The sequence below is a fragment of the Mustelus asterias genome, chromosome 3 (assembly GCF_964213995.1).
Source record: "Mustelus asterias chromosome 3, sMusAst1.hap1.1, whole genome shotgun sequence".
In the NCBI taxonomy this organism is placed as follows: Eukaryota; Metazoa; Chordata; class Chondrichthyes; order Carcharhiniformes; family Triakidae; genus Mustelus; species Mustelus asterias.
In genome coordinates this window covers 54,214,621-54,237,256 of record NC_135803.1, presented here as the reverse complement: position 1 = coordinate 54,237,256, position 22,636 = coordinate 54,214,621, and the positions used below count along the sequence as shown (strand labels likewise).

At 42.6% G+C, this 22,636-nt stretch overlaps 1 protein-coding gene across 1 annotated transcript in view; it reads left to right on the top strand.

Annotated features, from left to right (window-relative positions):
• The window catches only part of LOC144483952 (uncharacterized), an 82,524-nt gene extending 61,276 nt beyond the window's left edge, over positions 1 to 21,248 (top strand). The window contains exons 5-8 of the mRNA XM_078202517.1: positions 9,294 to 9,418; positions 12,972 to 13,147; positions 14,646 to 14,714; positions 20,373 to 21,248. Of these exons, the coding sequence (XP_078058643.1) occupies positions 9,294 to 9,418; positions 12,972 to 13,147; positions 14,646 to 14,714; positions 20,373 to 20,786 (784 nt within the window). The 3' untranslated portion in view covers positions 20,787 to 21,248. The remainder of the gene's footprint in view (positions 1 to 9,293; positions 9,419 to 12,971; positions 13,148 to 14,645; positions 14,715 to 20,372) is intronic.
• The last annotated feature ends 1,388 nt before the right edge of the window (positions 21,249 to 22,636 follow it).

Genomic DNA, 22,636 nt, shown 5'->3' with positions numbered 1-22,636 from the left:
TGACCTCAGCACTTGACAACACTGACTGCCACCGACCCAACCCAACCTCACCACTCCACAAAGATGCCACCCTTCCCTTTATCCATCCTGACTCCTTACCCATTTATCTTTCCCTTCCTATCCCCTTCCCCACTGATCTTACGCACCCTATCCCCTTACCCACTGGCCAGTTATTTCATCTTCTCTTGCTTGTATTGGAAAATACCAACACATCAATGTGCATTTAGATCATTAGGTTGGCCAGTTAAAAACATTAGGCAATCACCAATCCATTGAATAATGTAAAATATTTAGGGTCCCATTTAATCTTGCTAAGCTGGGCATATAGTTATGCACATTCTGCAAATGTGAAGGTGTCTTGGTGTGTTAGACTGAGCACTTACATGTTAGAACACTGTGGAACACCAATCAACAAAGCAAGTTAAATGTAGAACTGCTTTATTAAATTACAGGATTTTATGTCAGAGCACATCATACCGAGAATATACAATACTCTGTCACAGTAATCTGTGATTACCAAATATTGATTACCAAATTGTAAATGGTACAGAAGAGCCTTGGAAGATGATGAAGGGATAGGGCAGTGTAATGATTGTAACTGGAACACCAGAGGATTTTCACTTACTTGGACTTAATTCCTCCAGTCCTGCGAAGGTCAATGTGCAGCAAGGCTCTGCCACCAGCATCAATCCATTGCAATATTTTTCAATCCAGCCCAGATGGTGTCCCACTATTAAAGGTCCTCCTTATATGTACTTCATCAGGTCTTCTTTGGCCAGCTCTATTGTCTTTTTCATTTGGCGGTGTCCATTCTACGGCCAATCTGGTATATCCAGGAGGCAAAATACATGTCCATCAAATCACCTTTTCATGACCATGTCCCACAGGTGCTTCTGACCAGCTTTCTGTAGTACTTCTTTGATGATGTTGTCTCTCCATGCGATGTGCAGGATCTTATATCAGCAATGCTGGTGAAAAATGTCCAATGTACATGATATTGTTGATGTTCTGTTCCATGTTTTGTTGGCATAGATCGCAGTTGGTACTAGCATGGACAAGTAGAGTGGCAGCTTCATGGCTGTGTTGTTGGTGTTGGATGTCCAGATCATGTGGAGTCATTGGACTACCAGTGCTGCTTTGCTGATTCCTGTGTGGATGTCAATCACTCTCCCTGGAGATGTTGCTTCTGAGCTAAGATCAATGTCTTCAGAGTTCTGTTGCACAATGGTGATGGGAAGGCCTTGTTGACACCATTATCTTGATTGCGTCACTATCTTGGTCCTCTTGCAGCTAATGCAGAGATCAACTTTGGCACCGCTATTGAAGACTGTTGGTCAGGCATCAGAATGCACATGATTCCTCAGTGAGCAGAGTGATATTGTCTGTGAATCCAGGTCCATCAAACAATGATGTTACCACAGAATGCCAAAGTCTGCACCCACCATCACCTTCCTCATGATGAAATTGCTAACCAAGAGGAAAAGGAATGGGGAGAGTTTGCAGGCTTGCCATATTCCTGTGATGAAGTTGAAGGAGCCTGTGGTGGTCTTGGCAGTAACAGCTGGCGTCATGGCTTTGAAAATGTGAATGTACCACACCGGAATGCGATGTACTAGAGTGACTGCTGATGCATGCTATTGAAAGCCTTCTTGAAATCAGTGAAGTTGATAACATGTGGCTTCTAATACTTTGGGCTCTGTTCTAGGATATTTCTGAGCAGAGAGATCTGCTCGCTGCACCATCAGCTACCCCTTAAAACTACCTGCTTTTCATGAAGAGTACTGTTTACTTCTGCTTTCAATCTGTTGAGCAGCACTCATCTGAAGACCTTGTCAGTACTGACAGCAATGTTTCCCCTCTGGTTGTTGCAGTCACTGAGATTCACCTTCTTTGGCAGCTTGATGACTACTCCTCAACCGCCAGTCATTTGGAACATCCTCTGTGGTCCAGATCTCTGTCCATGAGCTCTGTTGTAATGACGTACTTGTTATGTTTCAATAACTCTTCTGGTATCTCATTTATTTCCGGTGCCTTGTTGTTCTTCAGGCACTTGATAGCTCTTTGGACCCCTGATCTGGCAATTTCTCCCAGGCTGACATTCAGCTATTGAGGTGCGGTGCTATCATTGAACTTGAACAGGAAGCTGGGGTTAGGTTGGTTGAGGATCTCCCAAAAATGTTTTAACCACCTCACCACTTTTCCTCATCCATCAATCATGTCTCGCTATTCTTATCCTTCTTTTACAGTGATGTTGTCAATGATAGAAATGCAGGTCACTTTAGAAGGAAACCAGGACTAGCTTCAGAGTGAATTGAAAACAGGTGATGCTCATTGAAGCTTGTATTTAAGAGCTGGGAAGTTGTTTCTGGAGAGGGAGAGGATTTGGAAGGGAATAGTGGGAACTGGTGTTTGTACTGAACTATAGTGTCACAACAAAACAGTCGTGAATCATCATCATCATCATGTCTATTGCTGCCTAATTCGGTAAATGGATATTCACATGTTTAATACCAGTTTCTGTACAGCATCTTGGAGTCATTTCAATTTGCTGTTTCTTCTGCTTTCCTGTATTTTAACTCTCTCCATTCTGCAGCTCTGCTTCGTGGCTTTATCCAGTCTTCTCTTCTTCCCATTGTCTTCTCCTTTTTGTTCAGTGTTCTTTTCCAGATCCCTCTCGCACTTCACCAGTTTTCTGTCACCAATCAATTTCCAAGTTGTGTCAATGGTCAATTGTTCTTTCTTGGTTTCTCTCCTCCGTCCGATGGTGGCTTCTGAACTGGTGATTTTCCACTGATCTTCATTGTTGCCCAACTTCATTAGTGCTTTGAATGTTGTGGAGAGGGTCAGCTGGAATCTATCCAACATGTCCACGGCCTTTGGGACTTTGTGGTTGTTGCATTCTTCAGCCTCAGGTAGATTTTGCCTAACACAAGATGGTGGTCAGAGACTTACATTAGTAGCTTGGCACATTGGTTCTCTTGAATGTCTTCCATCTGTTGCTGATGTGTAGATAATCAATCATGTTCAGGGTCTTACCATGTGGAGATCCCCATGTATTTTTGGAGTGTGTTTGAAGAATATATTCTCAATGTTGAGCCCATTGCTGTTGCAGAACACCAGTGGTCACCAGATGCTCACCATTGATGACTCATGAAGCCTGATTGTACTGTTCAGCCTGGGGCAGTTGCCATTGAGATTAGTATTGAGGTCACTGACCAGTGGCTTGATATCATAGCTTTATATCGTACCTTGCCTAGTGGAGAAAAAGTATCCGGGAAGGAGAGGAACACCTTGAGTTTCATTACTTAAACCAAGCACTGACAGTGAAAGGACACATGGCAGCCAGAACACCCCACCCACTCGCTCCTCCAACAACCATCTGTCCCACCTGTGACAGAGACTGTAGGTCATGCATTGGATTCCTCAGTCACCTGAGAACTTATTTTTAGTGTGGAAGCAAATCATCCTCAACTCCAAGGGACTATTTAAGAATTCCCTCTGACCTTAAATTAGACTCTCTCACATCCCCTTGACTGAAGTTAAGCCCAAAAAGTTTTGATTTTTCTTTCACCCCAAATTCTCTTTCCTCAAGAGTGCCCCAACAACTTTTCATTCCTCTTAAAGCCCAAATATGTACAAGATTGGAATATTGCTTCAATTTCTGGAATGGCTCTAGTAACACCTTGGTCAAGTCATGCACTAGAAGAAACTTATCAGCTGATATGAAAAATGCTCTTTCACCTCTTGCCCTCAATATCACAATCTTTATTCTTTCTCATTTATAATTACTATTTGCATCACTATCCCTCTGATAGTTCCTCCCAAGTTCCAATTATATGTCTTGTATGCTGTTGCTCCTGACATCTCCATTGTAGGGAAAAGAAGATTTATTTTTGGTTCACATTCTAAATTGTCCTTCTTCAGCACCTCACTGCTGTGAAACCTGTTGGTTCCTTCAATCTCTCCTTTCAGCAACAATTTTCAAGGGTTTAAAACTGAAGCTTGGCATCAACAAATTGCTAGTTACTGATAAACTATTTTTTTCAACCTTGATAGTGTCCCTTCACCTTTGTTCTCAACCTCATCAATTTTACTAAGAAACTGTGTGGAAAGGTAAGTGGTTTGACTACACTCAGACAGATGAAATGAAACAAAGCTATATATCAACTAGCCAGTGCTGCAAGCTGTTGTATATCATGGAGTCCCTGAAGTGGATAATTAACCAGAATAAAACCTCCTGGGAAGTGATATTGGCATCACAGACTATCTGCATGTTAACAAAATAATAGTTTTTCAATTAGAGAATTCGATTCCAACAGTCCTTTGTAGTTTGACATATATTTACTTAATATGTATATTATCATTGGTTCCAAGAGCCATGAAATGCTAAATACACATTGACAAATTCTCTGATGGGCACTTTCTTGGTATGCTGGAGGGTGGGTGAGTCAGTCAGACCCACTTATCAATGTTCCCTTAGAATTGTTACAGAGCAACATTAATAGTGGACTGGAAACTTGCTCATCCTCTCAGTCACAGTTGTATTTGATTTTGGATAAGGAAAATCTAAAAAAGGGGAAGCAAGTATTTTGAAAGAAATGTGATTTTTAGCTGTGACAATAGGAAGAATCCTCTACATTCTTGTTGCATATTTACATAGAAAACAGCTTTTACAATCTACATCCAGAGCAACACAGTATTTATACTGTAATAATCCATGGATTTGACAAATATTTCTACGCAAAGTAGGTATTGGTGCCTTAAATAATGATGCTCTCACTGAAGAATCTGATCTAAGTTATCACATAACTCTTGATAGTCTACTATTTCTTGCTTAATCACCGAATATCTCTAATGCTGCATTTTGATTCATTATATAACATTATATACCTACATGCTTTAATTGGCACTTCCACTTGTCAGGATGTACAGCACCCAAGATACATGATAAGATCCAGGTCAATGTAGTCAAAGCATACATAAGTTTTAAAGGCATAAATTCACATGATGTGCTCGTGCTTTCCATTACAGTGTGTATTTATACTCTTAAGTGACAGTGTCACATGATTTACATAACAGTAATACAGAATAACATAATTTGCACAGTAACTCTATATTTTAATATGATTTGTCCAAGAATAGTAGAATCATACCACCTGCGCAATAACGGTGCAAGTGCATGTTACATATACAACAGCAGTGCATTTATTTGCCCAACAATTCATATCCACATAATTTGTCTCAAAGCAACTGCATATTGTTTTTTCAATGTCAGTCTACTTTATGTTCTTAGCTTCACTTCATTCACGAATTAACTCCATGCAACATTGGCACACTGTGACTTTAGGGTGCACTATTTAAATGAGACACTGTAGTAATTCATCAAGGCTTTTTCAGCAATGCCTCCCAAAGCCACTGGGTTCACCACCAAGAAGGCTAAACACAGCAGGTACAAAGGAACACGACCAACCCCACATTCCCCTTGAAGCCAGACACCATTCCTTTATCGACACAGAGTCAAAATCCTGAATTCTCTGTCCAGTAGTGTGGGAATATCTTTACCACATATAGTGAAGTGGTTCAAGATGAAGGCCCAACTGTTTTGATTCCAATTTTTGGTCAATAAATACTGGCCTTGCCAATAATGTCCATAACCCAAGTATGAGTGGAAAGCAAACACATGCACAATTAGTTCAGGAAACTGACTTGGAACATTGTATATTCTAGGCAGATTGCCTGCTTATATTCGTTCATCAATTGAGTGAGGGAAAATGATCTAGGTAGAAATACTTTGTATGAGGGTATATATCAATTAAAATTGAATACAGTATACTACATGCAGAAACAGCACTTGCTCACAAAAAAAGGTGGCGATATTAATGTGGCAGTGTATCATAAGAATTTAAAATGGCAACAAATGTCTGAAATAAAACACAGCATTAACTTTGATGAGGGAGACATCTTTAAAGCAAATGTTTACCACACAGGTTAAGACAATGAGTGTGATTTTCCCACCCCGCTATGCTACTTGATCAGCGTATGGGTGGGAAATTTAAGCGGGACCCAAAAGTTCTGATGCTCACCCGATCTCCAGGTCACAATTCTCCCGGGTCAACTTTCTAAAGTAATCAGCACTCGCCGAGGAACAGCGCAAGGCTGATTTGAATATTCGGAACCTAATTTAAATGCCTTTAGCAAGCACCGGACGCTATTGTCCGGGCTCACTTGGATTTCCAACCTTGCCGATGAAGGTTCCCACCAGCAGGGATCACAGCTGGTCCCCAACAATGGGACGAGACATGATGGCCTCGCTGGTAGGACTGGGGGCCATTGAGGCCCCCCTGAGAGGTCAGGGACAGGGGGCAGTGCCCCTTGTGCACTGTCAACCAGACACTGCCAGCCTGGGACCCTGGCAGTGTCAGCCTGGCACCCTGGACTGCCCACTGGGCACCCTGGAAAACTGGCAGTGCCAATAGGCTGGGACCTTATGGGCGGGGCAGATGGAAGTGGAGCCAGGTGGGGGGGTGTTGGGAGAGGAGGGAACAGAGGTCTCTACATCGGGGGGTGGGGAGGCTGGTGGTGGGGCTGGTGGTGATCGTGGATTGGACTGGTGATCGGGAAGCTGGCAATTGGGGGGGTGGTCAGGGCCGGTGATCTGGGTGGGGGGTAGGGGCCGGTGATCAGGATGCTACCTGGGGTGGCGGGGTGGGGGGGGGAGTGCTGTTGGGGAAGATGTAAACCGATTTCCCAATATACTGGGAGATTGGCACATGCCCAATGGCCCCCTGAGCACTCAGCTGCCGCCCTTTCTGGCAGATTTAAGCTCTCCACCACCCCCCCCCCCCCCAACCAGTTTCCATGAATCACCTGATGGACTCTATATTGCACAGAGTGTCATAAATTCATGAAACTCAGCTCACCAAAAGAACGGGCGGGAAAACCTCCCGGTTTGTTTCCTGCCTGTTGGACACTTTGTGAATTTCTGGGGGGAAATCTCCGCCCCCTCCCTTATGTATAATAAGATATTGGAATTAACTGCTGTGTAGAAACACAAGTTTGGTTGAGGAATTCCTTGTTCAGTTTCAAACCTTTATCTGTGTACCATGCAATTGTTATTAAAATCATAAAATAGATGCGGTACAGAAGGAGGCCATTCAGTTTGTTGTTACTATGCTGGCCCTCTTCTGGAGTAATGGACCTCACGTCACTCGCCAGCCTTTTCCCTGTAGCCATGCACAATTTTTCCTTTTCAGATAATGATGCCTCAATTGAATCTGCCTCTACTACAGTCTCAGGCAGAGCATTTCAGATCCTCGCTACTCACTGTGTAAAATAAATCTCCTCATTACTTCATTGTTCCCTTTGTCAATTATCTTAAATTTGTGTCCTTTAGATTTTGATCCATCCACCAATGGAAACAATTTCTCAATATCTATTCTGCTCACACCTCTCATGATTTTGAACATCTATATCAAGTTTCCTCTAAACCTTTTCTCCATTTTAAAAAATTCCTTCACAGGATATGTGTGTTGTCTGTGTAGTATTTGGACCTGGCATAAAAAGGGTTAATGTGCGGCTGGGTACAGTACTGCCCACACTGATGTGCAGAAACACATGACCCAAGGCTAGAAGGCAATATTGTACTGGATAGAGATGTGTATAGAGGCAAGCATGGAGACCAGTCCTAGTTTTGACCTTCTGCTGTATATGTGTACATCATTGAGTCATTAATAAACACTTACTGCTCAGCTATGCAAGACTCAGAACCTCTTCCTGAAACCGACTGAGCTACACACATCTTAACAATATGGTGGTGGCTATTTGAACAACCCAGAACCTTACAGAAGCTAGAGGAGAAATTTAAAACCTAGAAGATTGAAAAAGCAACATTCTAACCTGACAAAGCATACCAAAAGCAAAGGCGGAGAAGAAGATTGTGATGTGGAGATGCCAGCGTTGGACTGGGGTAAGCACAGTAAGAAGTCTCACAACACCAGGTTAAAGTCCAACAGATTTATTTGGTAGCACAAGCCACAAGTTTTCAGAGCACTGCTCCTTCATCAGGTGAGTGGGAGTTCTGTTCACAAACAGGGCATATAAAGACACAAACTCAATTTACAAAATAATGGTTGGAATGCGAGTCTTTACAGGTAATCAAGTCTTAAAGGTACAGACAATGTGAGTGGAGAGAGGGTTAAGCACAGGTTAAAGAGGTGTGTATTGTCTCCAGACAGGACAGTTAGTGAGATTTTGCAAGCCCAGGCAAGTTGTGGGGGTTACAGATAGTGTGACATGAACCCAAGGTCCCGGTTGAGGCCGTCCTCATGTGTGCGGAACTTGGGTATCAGTTTCTGCTCAGCGATTCTGCGTTGTCGTGTGTCGTGAAGGCCGCCTTGGAGAACGCTCACCCGAAGATCAGAGGCTGAATGCCCGTGACTGCAGAAGTGTTCCCCAACAGGAAGAGAACACTCCTGCCTGGTGATTGTCGAGCGGTGTTCATTCATCCGTTGTCGTAGCGTCTGCATGGTCGCCCCAATGTACCATGCCTCGGGACATCCTTTCCTGCAGCGTATCAGGTAGACAACGTTGTCCGAGTTGCAAGAGTATGTACCATGTACCTGGTGAATGGTTCTCACATGCGATGATGGCATCCGTGTCGATGATCCGGCATGCCTTGCAGAGGTTGCTGTGGCAGGGTTATGTGGTGTCGTGGTCACTGTTCTCCTGAAGGCTGGGTAGTTTGCTGTGGACAACGGTCTGTTTGAGGTTGTGCGGTTGTTTGAAGGCAAGAAGTAGGAGTGTGGGGATAGCCTTGGCGAGATGTTCATCTTCATCGATGACATGTTGAAGGCTCTGGAGAAGATATCGTAGCTTCTCCGCTCCGGGGAAGTACTGGACGACGAAGGGTACTCTGTCCGCCAAACAACAAACACGGGACACAGTGGACAGAGTACCCTTCGTCGTCCAGATCTTTTAGATGATACATACTGCTCCTTTTGGATTGCACCCTTTATTTCATATTGTCTCTTTGCTTTCTTCCTATCAAAATGAATCACTTCATGCTTTTCTGCATTGTTTCATCTGCCACTTGTTTGTTGCCACTTGCCAACCTGTCTGTGTCCTTTTGAAGTTCAACACTATCCACCTCACAGTTCACAATAGTTTCAAATTTCATGTTGTCCTCACAATACTTCCAAGTTTTGGTGTTATCTATAATTTAATAATATATTTAATGCAGAGTTCTTTCATGACCATCTGTTATTCTATTTGCTTGTTTTTTGATTTGCATTTAGAACAAATTACTTGGATTCTAAAGCTGTGGAAAAACATGGGCTATTCATCTGCCGTAACAAACCACACATTCATTTTATGGCTGATCATGGAAAAGAGCCAAGTAAAAAGATCCACACACAAGCAGGTAGATGGTGCTTTCAATGATATTAAACTAGGGATTTATTGTGTCCGTAATATAGATCGATGATTTATGAATCAATTGTGTGAGCAGAGAAATCTCAGTAGTCCCAAACAAGTCTGTCTGTTTTTCAAAGAACCAAATCACTCATTACACCCTTGAATTCATTCTCTCTCTAAAAATGTATCCATCGTGTCTGCTCCAATTGCCCAGCACGGTTACTTGTCACAGAACTCTATTATACTTGGGTGAAAAAGTTCCACTTGACTAACCTTCTCGATCCTAATTTCTGACTTCTGCCCTTGATGTTTGTATTGGCCACCATCGCTAGAAATTTGGCTGAATCAGTTGTAACCTTTTTTGTTTTCAAACTTCTAATCTTTAAAATTTGATTAGATAATAATGAATTTTTTAAAAATGTGATGCCTGAAATCACATTTTCCAGGAGCATAACCTACCTTGTATGTTTTAATAAACAGAACTATGCACAGTATTTCTTATGAGATTTGTCTAACACCTTACACACCAATGATACAACCTCTTCAGAATGTGGTAATTTAATTAAATTGTATTTTCAAAAATAACTAAAATCGTAAAAGTATTTTTATTCTTTAAGGATCATAGAATCAGCACAGAAGGAGACCATTTGATACATCCTGCCTCCTCTGGCTCTTGAAACATTTATCTAATTAGTCCAATTCCTCTGCCCTTTCCCCATTAACCCTGCATTTTTTCCCCCTTCAAGTCATGAAAGTTATTGAATCTACTTCTGCCACCCTTCCTTACAATTCCAGATCATAACTCGCTGCAGAATAAAACTTTAATTACTTTAATTCTGTGTTTTCTAGTTAGTGATCCTTCTACTTTTTACTTACTCTATCAAAACCCTTCATAATTTTGAATATTTCAACGAAATCTCCCATTTGCTTCTCGAAAGAGCCTCTCCACTAAGTCTCTCGTCACTGATACCATACCACTAAATCTCCTGAACATCCTCTCAAAGGTCTTGACATTCTTCCTGAAGTATGGTGCTCAGTACTGGACACAGTATTCCAGTGGGACCTAACCAGTGTTTAAAGTTTAGAACAACTTCCTTGCTTTTTAACTCTATAGCCTGGATTTTTGCCATGTCAGAGAATCTTCTCGTAGTGAGGAAAATGCTGGAAATTGATGAAATGTCTAAATCCTGTTCCCAAACCTGGCATTTCCCATCTTCATGGGGACAAGCCTGGGGTCAGGCTGGGGTTTGCACATGCATGATTTCTGGAGGCACCTGGCCATTTAGATCACCAGCTGCTGCCACGGAAGTGAGATTCGGGAAGAATGAGAGGGTGGAATCCAGAGTGTGCAGAATAGAGCAGGCAAAAAAAAGGCCTGAACTTAGTGCATTCCTATGATTAGTCAGGGTAAACCTTTGGAGAGGTGAAGTATCCATTTGCATAGCATTCTGGGACACATTTGGGAGAGGAAAGTCACCATTTGGGAGAGTTAAGGTACCCTTGGGATTATTAAACATGAACGTGATTGTTCATTTTTTATGTACAAAAGCATTGGAACTGTCAAGCTGTAAAAGAGGTGTCCAGCTGTCCAGGAGATGTCCCCCTGTTGAGGAGCTGTCCAGCTGTCAAGGAAAGGTTAAGTAGCTGTCCAGCTATCAAATTTGTAAAAACTATACAGGAAGGATTAAAGCTGTCAAGGAGCAACCCAATGATACTAGGTGAGTTGGCATAGATGAAGTAAGGGCAAAGAGTGCCGGAGGGGTCATGCATTGTCATGAATTAGTGTTAAGTTTGCATTGGGTTATAGGGGCAATGGGGTGTGTGGAGGGGCATTAGGGATGTGAGATGCCATGGATAGTGAGTGGAGGGTAACTAAATTGTAGTGTAGGGCCATGGAGGTGGATAGGAAGTATGGGTAGGCATAGGTTGGCATGGATTGGATCATAAGAAGTGTGTAGAGGAGTGGTTAGGAGTGAGGTCTGGAGTTATGTTTTTTGTTTCATTGTTGTGCTTTATTTATTTAAGGGCAGGGTCAGTTCTTGCACCCAGCATGCCTCCATACTCGGCAACTTGTGGATTCATTCCAGAGTCAGCCACTCTGACTCATTTTTCAGCTCACTCCCCTGACTAAAAATCCCACCTGTAGTGCCTGGGGGTTTTTCAAAAGTCAGGTTCGGTGATGGTCTGGAGTGCGCTGCCTGGGAGGGTGGTGGAGGTGGGTTGCCTCACATCCTTTAAAAAATATCTGGATGAGCACTTGGCATATCATAACATTCAGGGCTATGGGCCAGGTGCTGGCAGATGGGATTAGGTGAGAGTTCAGGTTTTTCTAATGTGTCAGTGCAGACTCAATGGGCTGAAGGGCCTCTTCCGCGCTGTATAATTCGATTATTCTAGGTTAACCAAGCTGGGAAATCACCCAACTCTATGCTTCTGACTCAGGGATGAAAGTGTGGATCTATGTCTTTGTTAATGAAGTTGTATGCTTTTGTTTGCCAGGTTTTTCAGTTTATCCTGCCACCTCCATATATTTTTGTACTTACATTTCCAGGTCTCTCTGCTCCTGCACAACATTTAAAATTGAACCATGTAGCTTATATTGCCGCTCTTCTTACATAGTGCATTACTGTACATGTATGTGGATTAAATTGCATTTACGATATGTCTGCCCATTTCATCAGTCTGTCTGTAATCTCCTGAAATCTGCTACCGTTCTCCACGCTGTTTACAACATCTCAACATTTTATGTCATCTGCAAATTTTGACCTTTATGCCCGGTATACCCAAGTCCAATTCATTAACGTACATCAAAACGTTCAGTGGTACTAATACTGACCCCTGGGGGACCCCACTGTATACTTGCCTCAAATCTGAGAAACAATTGTCTTACTCTTTGTTGTCTCTTAGTCAATTCTACATCTTGTTGTTACTGCCCTTTTAATCCTATTGACTTCAATATTGCAAACAAGTCTATTATGTGGTATCTTTTGCGAAATTAACATTAAACCATAGTTTAGAAAGTATTGAAAAACACTATATTAGTATTACAAACACAAGACACTTTATTGCCAGCATGTTACTGCATTAAGAATCCTGACTGTTGTTACAAATTATAAACAATAAAAATATTTCATTAATTCCCTTGGGTAAAAAAAACTAGCAGTTCTGTAGTAGGTGCAGTTTTGCGGTAGTATAAATATAACCTTGCAGCAAACACTGTACCTTGAAGTTGAGTTTTTCGAGGCAAACTTCTTCATGATTTTATAAGTTGCATGAAAATTTACATACTGTTACAATGTTGCTTCATTAGTCATAGTGCTCGCAGTTGGAAAAAGAAGCCAATTCACAATTTCTTAGAGCTAAAACACTAGGAGTTACCTAAATTTTTATAAGGCGACCTGAATCAGTCCAAGTAACCAGTGATTAAGAAAATAAGCTTTGTATTGTTGGCCTTCCCCTTGATTTTTTATGTAATCAATCACATTGTTAACAGCCATATTTTAATATTTGCACTAAGCCTAGAAAATTTCATGTTGTTTGTTGTGTGATAATTCCCACAGTCTCTACATTGCTGCAAGAACCTATTGTGTGTTTTAAGCAAACCACTTCAGCAACATATGTAAGAGAAAGCGACCTCCCGCCTGCTCCTGGGGTTGACCGATTAAATAACAAAGTCAGCGTACCTTGGGGGATTTCAACCAAAAAGGCAAATGATAAAATCCATATGTCAAATGAGGTACTAATGTTAAAATTAGAATGTTAGGCCACAGTTCTGAATTATCTGCTATTCTTGAAACAGTTGATCTGATATCTTGATTTTAAGTCATCTGAGTTGGCCAAATGTTTTAATTGTGCTTTCTCCTTGCATTTTTCTCTTTTAATCGTAATTATATTTTAGCAAAGTTATTTGTTTTAATTTTTACAGTAAATTTCCGATCATTCCTTAAATTTTACATAAATTGCTAAGAAATTAATATCCTGAAGAAACAGTATTATAATTCATTGTGCCTTCAGATTAAAACACAAAGCATTTGATTTGATTTGATTTATTATTATCGCGTGTATTAGCATACAGTGAAAAGTATTGTTTCTTGCGAGCTATACAGAAAGAGCATACCGATCATAGAGAAGGAAATGGGAGAGTGCAGATTGTAGTGTTACAATTGTAGCTAAGGTGTAGAGAAAGATCAACTTAACGCAAGGTAGGTCCATTTAAAAGTCTGATGGCAGCAGGGAAGAAGCTGTTCTTGAGTCGGTTGGTACGTGACCTCAGACTTTTGTATCTTTTTCCTGATGGGAGAAGGTGGAAAAGAGAAAGTTCAGGGTGCGTGGGGTCCTTAATTATGCTGGCTGCTTTGCTGAGGCTGCGGGAGGTGTAGACAGAGTGATGAATTGGGCTACATTCACAACCTTCTGGAGTGATGAATTGGGCTACATTCACAACCTTCTGTAGTTTCTTGCGGTCTTGGGCAGAGCAGGAACCATACCAAGCTGTGATACAACCAGAAAGAATGCTTTCTATGGTGCATCTATAAAAGTTGGTGAGAGTTGTAGCTGACATGCCAAATTTCCTTGGTCTTCTGAGAAAGTAGAGGTGTTGGTGGGCTTTCTTAACTATAGTGTTGGCATGGAGGGACCAGGACAGGTTGTTGGTGATCTGGATACCTAAAAACCTGAAGCTCTCGACACTTTCTACTTCGTCCCCATTTATATAGACAGGGGCATGTTCTCCTTTACGCTTCCTGAAGTCGATAACAATCTCCTTCATTTTGTTGACATTGAGGGAGAGATTTTTGTCGCCACACCAGTTCACCAGATTCTCTATCTCATTCCTGTACTCTGTCTCATCATTGTTTGAGATCCGACCCAGTATGGTGGTGTCGTCAGCAAACTTGAATTTTGATTTGGAGGGGAATTTGGCCGCACAGTCATAGGTGTATAAGGAGTATAGTACGGGGCTAAGAACACAGCTTATGGGGCACCAGTGTTGAGGATGATCCTGGAGGAGGTGTTGTTGCTGTCCTTACTGATTGTGGTCTGTGGGTTAGGAAGTTCAGTCACAGAGGGAGGAGCCGAGGCCCAGGCCACAGAGTTTGGAGATGTGTTTCGTGGGAATAATGGTGTTGTAGGCTGAGCAGGTTTCTTTTGTTATTTTCTGATTTGTCTTTAGAACAAATTACAATTCTCTCATCGCTTAGTCAATGCCAAATTTGCAACCTTTTCTCTGTGATTAGAAGGATTCAACACCAGGAAAACCGAAGAGCTCATTAATCAAGAGATGTGTTTTTCATAGCACGGCACAGGTATTTCTGCCTCAGTTTCTTAATGCTAATCTCCATGAAATATGACCCAGAAGGAAAAAACAGTTTGGACCAGTGTTCTTGTTTCCCCATTTTACTGGTGTCCCATTTTCATTTGTACAAGATCAGTTCGAACCTGTATTCTATTTCTCCGTTTTACTGTTTTTTCCTTCTGGGGAACTTAAATTACACCAAGTACTTCTCAATGCCAGATTACCTGAAAGCATTCTTTACTAAGAGCAACTAAAAATGAGAAACTTTCATCCTTTCATATTTTGTTGACATTTTCAATGAATAATCTCAAACTGGATTTTAAAAATGAGTTAAATGCTGCTTTCTGTGTTGACTTATTTACCAATTAGATTAATGTTTTGATTTGCAGTCCTGTTTAATGAATAATTGTGTGTTTTCCCCAGCAGTAAGTATGCATCTCTCACACACGCAGGACACATATATACCCACAATAATCGAACCATCTCATGCCTGTTGGACTGCTTGCTTTATGTTTTTGTGTTGGCAGCCATTTCGGGGACTGAGATACTGTAGCCAGCTCCTTCTGGTCGCACAGTTCAACATTGATTCGATGGATTGACTTACAAACTGTTAACTGGCAATAGTCTGATTACTTTACATGGCAACTAATTTTGGCAGGCTGGGGGAGGAGGCTGTACGGTCAAATAATGCCAGTAACCTGCCATGAGAAAAAGTGTCATTAAGTGCAGGGTCCAGCAATTGGGTCTATCACCCAGAGATAGCAGCTTTAAATTCACACTTCAGATTTTCGCACAGATTGTTTTGTAATGTGGGCAAACTCACGGGTTTGTAGTTGGAAAGGGCACTTAATTGGGTGGGATGGTGTCAGATGAGAACCCCACCACCTTCCCGCCTCACCCAGTTAAGTCTGTTGTTAGAAGGTGCCTAAATGGACTTCCTGCCCCATCATCAATTGGCCTCCTTAAGTGGGCAATTAATGCATATTTAAGTGTCCCTTCCCTCTGATGTGACCTGTTGCACAACATGCAAACCCGTGCAGGTTACTTGTGCTCTCTTGGGCGGAGTCCCTCCTTCAAGGACTCTTAGTACTGACTGAGGAATACAGCATTGGGAAGGGTGAGCTCATTGAGAGCAACCACCAACCACCACCCACCCCCCCCCCCCCAACCAAGCCCCACGCTTGCTACCATCTCCCCTACCCACACCTGCCCCATAACCCCCAATGTGCAAAATCACTCGTGCCATCACTTACCTCTAGCATGGGTCACCTCGAAATTGTGGACTTCGAATGGGTATCTTTCCTGCAGCAGCCAGCACCTCCCTTGTTTTGCTGCTGAGCACAAGAGCTGTTGGTCTCTGATTGACTGGCAGCTCCCAGTAGGCAGGACTTTTGTGTTCCCTATCCACTGGTGACCTCTCAATTCTTGATTGGCTCATAATATGACATGCCAAGATGGAACCAATGTGGGCCTCTTGCTGCTGTCTGATAATCTCATTGGTTGCGACCGAGACTCTCATTAGCTCCATAAAATTATCTGCCCCCCGCCTCTCCTTCACAGCGAGGTACGACAAAAGACAGCTACTTGTTGTTGCCTGGGATTATCATACTGCAATATAAAAGCGCATGAATCCATTTGGAAATTCTGGGTGCAAATTCAGATGGAAATAGATGTATTATTATTGTTTTCATTATCTAAAAATTAATAGATAATGGGGGGAAATTTTGATAGTCCCATTTTGGAGCACCTGTGATCACAATCCCAGGACTTGAGTACATGCTTACACTGAAGTGAAATACAACATTGAAGGCACACTGCACTGTTGAAAGTAGTATAGTTTGAATGAGATGTCAAATGGAGGCTCTAACAGCCCACATAGAAGACATAGAAGATCCAAAAGGACCATATGCAGAAGAGCAGCACTGTCCTTGCCAGCGTCTTGGCCAATTTCTACCTCTCAACCGTCATCACTGAAACAGATGATTCATTCAGAGAATCCCTGCAGTGCAGAAGGAGGACCATTGAATCTGCGCCAAGTCTCTGGCAGAGTATCGTACCCAGGCCTTCTCCCCCTGCCGTATTTCGATAACCCACACATTTACTCTGGCTATTTCCCCTGGTACATCTTGGGACACTAAGGGGCAATTGAGCATGACTAATCCACCTAACCCGCACATCTTTAGAGTGTGGGTGGAAACTGGAGCAACCTGAGGAAACCTATGCAGACACGGGGAGAACGTGCAGACTCTGCACAGAAAGTGACCCAAGGCTGTAATTGAACCCAGGTCTTTGACTTTGTGAGGCAGCAGTGCTAACCACTGTGCCGCTGTGTTGGCCTTAAATCACGATCTAATTGCACCTTATTGCACCTTACTGTGTGCAAATTGGCTGTCACATTGCCTATAATGCAAGAGTGAAAATACTTCTAAAGATTTTTGGGACATTCTTATGCTTCAAAAAGCACCATTCCTTTATGATTATTGTCTGAGCCTAAAGATATTATTCATTGTGAAAGTTGATCAGTACAAGTCCAAGAGGAGACACTGGAGAAGGACCAAGCTGGGCCTGTAAAGGGATACATCATCACTGGTACACTACCAGCCACAGATTACTCGTCACTGCAGGGACAAGAGAGCGGGAGAGATGGCTGTGGCTGGTAGTGTACCAGTGATGGTGTCTCCCTTTACAGGTCCAGCTTGGTCCTTCTCCAGTGTCTCCTCTTGGACTTGTGCTGATCTTGTAGCCGGTTTTCATGCGGATCCACTGTGGAATCGGCCAGTTCTGTTTCATCTTCTTAGCGAGGAATCGCTTCATCCTGAAGGTTTTGTGGGATGGCATGGCCGCATGTCCACTCCGGCAGGAGGGATTCGTTCCTCTGGTGGGGAGGAGGAATCGCCTGCAGAGTGGCGGCGGACCACCCTGCCCCCTCCCTCCCCACCAATTGGCTGCAGACTGGCAGCGGAATGCCCCCCCGACCAGAGGATGATTTGGGTCCCAACCCCCCTCTTTGTCCCGCCCCCCCACCCCCCTCCTCCCACCCCCCCCCCTTCATTCCCCCCCCCCCCCCACCCCCGCCCCCAACCAGAGGATGACCTGGGTCAGAGAGCCATTGCAGGCTCTGACCCCGCTCTTCGGAAGCTGCAGCGACGACTTCAGAGTTTTATTTACCGGGTCGTTAAAAGCGCGGACCTGGATCGGGCCAGAAGACGATAAAGTAGGATTTGGCGGTAGAGTTGGGTGCGCGGTTCATTAAGTCGATTTAAATGCATGCAAATGCATTTAAATCGTCGGGCCGCCCAATTCGGGCGCAGGCTGGACCCGCGCCCGGATCGGGTGTCAGTGAAGCCGCGATCTGCTCGGAATCGGGTGCAGATCGCGGTATAGGCCCGACGCCCAACTTTACTGCAATTTTGTGCCCGAAAATGGACGCGAGGTTTTGGTAAAACCAGGCCCATACTGTTTGAATTTTTTGGTCCAGAAATGGATATATAGAAATCTGGCCATAGACTATGGTCTAAGGCTTGATTTTACCAAAACTGAGGCCTCCATTTACTTATTTCCCACCTTCCACTGATGACCTGTGCACAAATGGCCACACAATTTACTTTTACAGTCATTTTTTATCTGTGTAGTTCCTTGGAGATTGACATATAAAATTGACTTCCACAAAATACACACTCTTGTGCTGTTTATTTATCTGAATGTGTACCTAAACAAAGGAAAAGTTTCAGATCCTGCCTTTCATGCAATCAGCGCTCGTGATAAGAGCTTAGTCAAAAGTATTGGGAAACATATTAAGTATTGATTGTTACATTAATGTTGTACGAAAGGTATGATACCTTGCACAAAATGTGTAATCTTTTATGTTCTATGTTATCTCTAGATTTTTATTATTCCATTTGTAAGTTACGTTTCTGCTTATTCTTTTTTTTGTTTCCCCTCCCCACTATTACCCAACTAAAAGGGGAAGAAATTATCTGATCACATGGCAGGTTTACTTAAACATTCAATTTCTCCTCATTGCTCATTTGACCTGAGGTGCATAAAAATTCCAAGGGTGAACTCTCCTGTATAACTGTAGGACATTGCTCCTGGTACTCCAAAGCACCATGTCACCAGATTTTCCATTAGTCTGATCCCTGTTTTCATTCACAGAGTGTGGGTCTCACTGTGTTCTTCCCAGTTACCCCTGAGCAGCCAATAGTGAACCACTTCCATGAATACAGTTTGCTTTTTCGGAGGGCAGTTAAGAGTCAGTTGTATCACTGTGGGACTGGAGCCCTGGTACATTTCCACCCCTAAAGGACATTATTGAATGAGACGTTTTACTACAATCCAGGAGTTTCACAGGCACCATTCCTGATACAAGTATTTTTCTTCCAGATTTATTTAATCAACTGAATTCAACTTCTCCAACTGCCTTGGTGAGATTTGAACTCATGTTTCCAGATCATGAGTTCAAATGTCTGACATCATGAGTCCTCTGGATTACTCATCCAGTTACATACGACCATAAGAAATAGGAGCAGTGGTAGACTATATGACCAGGACAAAGCAGCCCGCTTGATTGGCACCACATCTACAAACATTCAGTCCCTCCACCACCAACGCTCAGTAGCAGCAGTGTGTACTATCTACAAGATGCACTGCAGCAATTCACCAAAGGTCCTTCGACTGCATCTTCCAAACCCACCACTTCCATCTAGAAGGACAAGGGCAGCAGATAAATGGGAACACCACCACCTGCAAGTTCCCCTCCAAGTCACTCACCATCCTGACTTGGAAATATATCGCCGTTCCTTCACAGTCGCTGGGTCAAAATCCTGGAATTCCCTCCCTAACGGCATTGTGGTTCAAGCCACAGAACATGGACTGCAGCGATTCAAGAGGGCAGCTCACCACCATCTTCTGCAACTAGGGATGGGCAATAAATGCTGGCCAGCCAGCGACACCCATGTCCCACAAATGAATTTTAAAAAGTCAACTCTGTGATTCAATGGCTTGTCTTCTGCCTCAATTCCACTTCCTGCCCATTCCTTGATTCCCTGAAAGATCTCAGCCTTGAACATAATCACCAATAAAGCATCCACAACCCTCTGGAGGCAAACACTTTCAAAGCTTTACAATGCCCAATAAAAAAAATCCTTCTCAGCTCATTCCTAAGTGATCAATCTCTTACCCTGAACTGTGCTCCCTAGATCTATATTCCCTTACCATTAAGTGGTGTCTAACCTGTCAAACCCTTTCAGCATTTTGTATGTCTCAATGAGATCACCTCTCATTCTTCTAAGCTCCAGCGAGTGTAGGTCCATCTCTCACCAGAAGATAATCCTTTTATCCCATGAACTAATCATTTGGACCTTCATTGCACCATCTCTAAGGCAGGTTTATTTTTGCAGTCACTACGTTACTATGCCCCTTAATCATAGAATCCCAACAGTGCGGAAGGAGACCTTTCAGCCCATCGAGTCTGCACTGTCAACAATCTCACCCAGGCCCTACTCCCGTAACCCACCCTACTAGTCCCCCTGACACTAAGAGGCAATTTAGCATGGCTAATCTACCTACCTAATCATTAATCATAACCATTTTAATTATATATCAGGGATATGTCTTTAATTTTAATTAAATTAAAGAATTTTTCTTGTTCCTTTCTATTTTTATTCAGAAAGTGAAAAGAAACAAAGAAAGGAAAATAGTATATGACAAGAACCCTGAAGAAATGCTCATCACAAAACTGTCTATAGCCTCCAAAGCATTAACTGCACATTCTAGCCAGACATGCAGAACGATTTCAGACATGCACATGCTTCCAAACAAAATGCAGCATAGAAGAACTGTCTGTGCTACTACAGATCAAAACAACGCTCCCAGCTTGTTGGTAAAATCTATGAAACCTCTAGTCACCTGCCCAATACCTCCCGCACCCCCTTCTTCAAGAGGAAGTTCACAGCGCAGTTCAATTACAAATGAAATATGTAAAGATATTGGGCCAGGTGGCTCGCTGAGTGCTCTGAAAATTCCCATTAATCTATCAGCAAATGATGATGGCTGTACAGAAGAAAAGGATGCTGGTTACTGAGAGACAATCAATAGAGTCTTTGGAAAGGTTTTAAATTAAATGAAGAAGATGTATTAGCAAACAATCATCTTCATTTTCCACAGGAATCATATTTTGTGTTATTAACCATGAGATTATGTAAATCTTTGTCCTCTTTTCAACGAGCAGGCTTGGACATGGTAAACTCAATGAATGCTATTAGTAGTGATTCCAGGGATAATTAAATAATACCATTTGAAAATTTGCTGAAGTCTTTTAATGGGTCGTAATCACATAATAGCTCTGGCATGTTTTGTTTAGCATGAAGGAATCCAAGCTCAAGTTTTTGTTTGTTTGATGTGGGGTGGGTATTGTTAATTAATCCATCATGTTATCCACTTTTATAAAGATATCAATGACAGTGTTATTGCAAATGAAGTACTTCCACTAACCCACTTAAATCAAATACTGTTGAAAAACCAATTCAGGAAAAAGATTGTCTTAAGTGATGTACAAATGTATTTGCAGAACATTGGAGTGATTTTAATTAACTTCTATTATTATAAAGTCCGATTTAAACTAATAAAACTGTTATGATATTTTCTTATTTCAGTTTAAAGGCATTTTTATTTGTCAGCACGACTCAGGTGGCAGCCCTGATGTTATGACCAATACTTATAAGACCATAAGATATAGGAGCTGAATTAGGCCATTCGGCCCATCAAGTCTGCTCCGCCATTTGATCATGGTTGACATGTTTCTCAACTCCATTCTCCTGCCTTTTCCCCGTAATCTTTGATCCCCTTACCAATCAAGAACCTATCTATCTCTGTCTTAATACACTTAATGTCTTGGCCTCCATGGCCTTCTGTGGCAATGAATTCCATTGATTCACCACCCTCTGGCTAAAGCAATTCCTCCTTATCTCGGTTCTAAAGAGTCGTCCCTTTACTCTGAGGCTGTGCCCTCAGACCCTAGTTTCTCCTACTAATAGAAACATCTTCTCCACATCCATTCTATTCAGGCCTTTCAATATTCTGTAAGTTTCAATGAGACCACACTCATCCTTCCAAACTCCATCAAGTACAGACCCAGAGTCCTCAAATGCTCCTCATACATTTCGCCTTTCATTCCTGGGATCATTTTCGTCAACCTGCTTTGGACCCTCTCCAAGGCCAGCACATCCTTCCTTAGATACCGGGCCCAAAATTGCTCACAATATTCCAAATGTGGTCTGACCAGAGCCTTACAAAGCCTCAGCAGTACATCCCTGCTTTCGTATTCCAGTCCCCTTGAAATGAATGCTAACATTACATTAGCCTTCCTAACTACCAACTCAATCTGCAAGGTAATCTGAAGAGAATCCTGAACTAGGACTCCCAAGTCCCTCTGTTCTTCCGATTTCTGAATTCTCTCCCCATTTAGAAAATAGTCTACTCCTCTATTCTTCCTACTCTCCGTCAACATCGGCAAAAAAAAAACCTGATCATTATCATATTGTTGCTTGTGGGAGCTTGCTGCATTGGCTGCTGCATGTTCAATATTGTAATTGTAACTACTTGAGCCATAAAGTCCTTTGGACCAACCTAAGGCTGCGAAGGGTGCTGTATCGATGGAAAGCTTTTCTTTTTCATCTGTTGTGTAAAGCTACTTTGCTTTGGAATCTTTCAAATGCCTTGAGGTTAATCGTAACTTTTGGTAGGTTGATCAGTGAGCCTCATTTCAATCCAGCTGTTGAGGTGTAGGTGAAAAATGGACATTCTAAGGCACTTCCTGGCTGTGGGCCACAAGGATGACGGGCAGCTGGGCGCTAGTGGCAGCTGCAGGTAGGTCAGGGGTGAGGGTTTAGTGGTGAAGCCACAGGAGGACAAAAACATCCAGCAATGCTGATG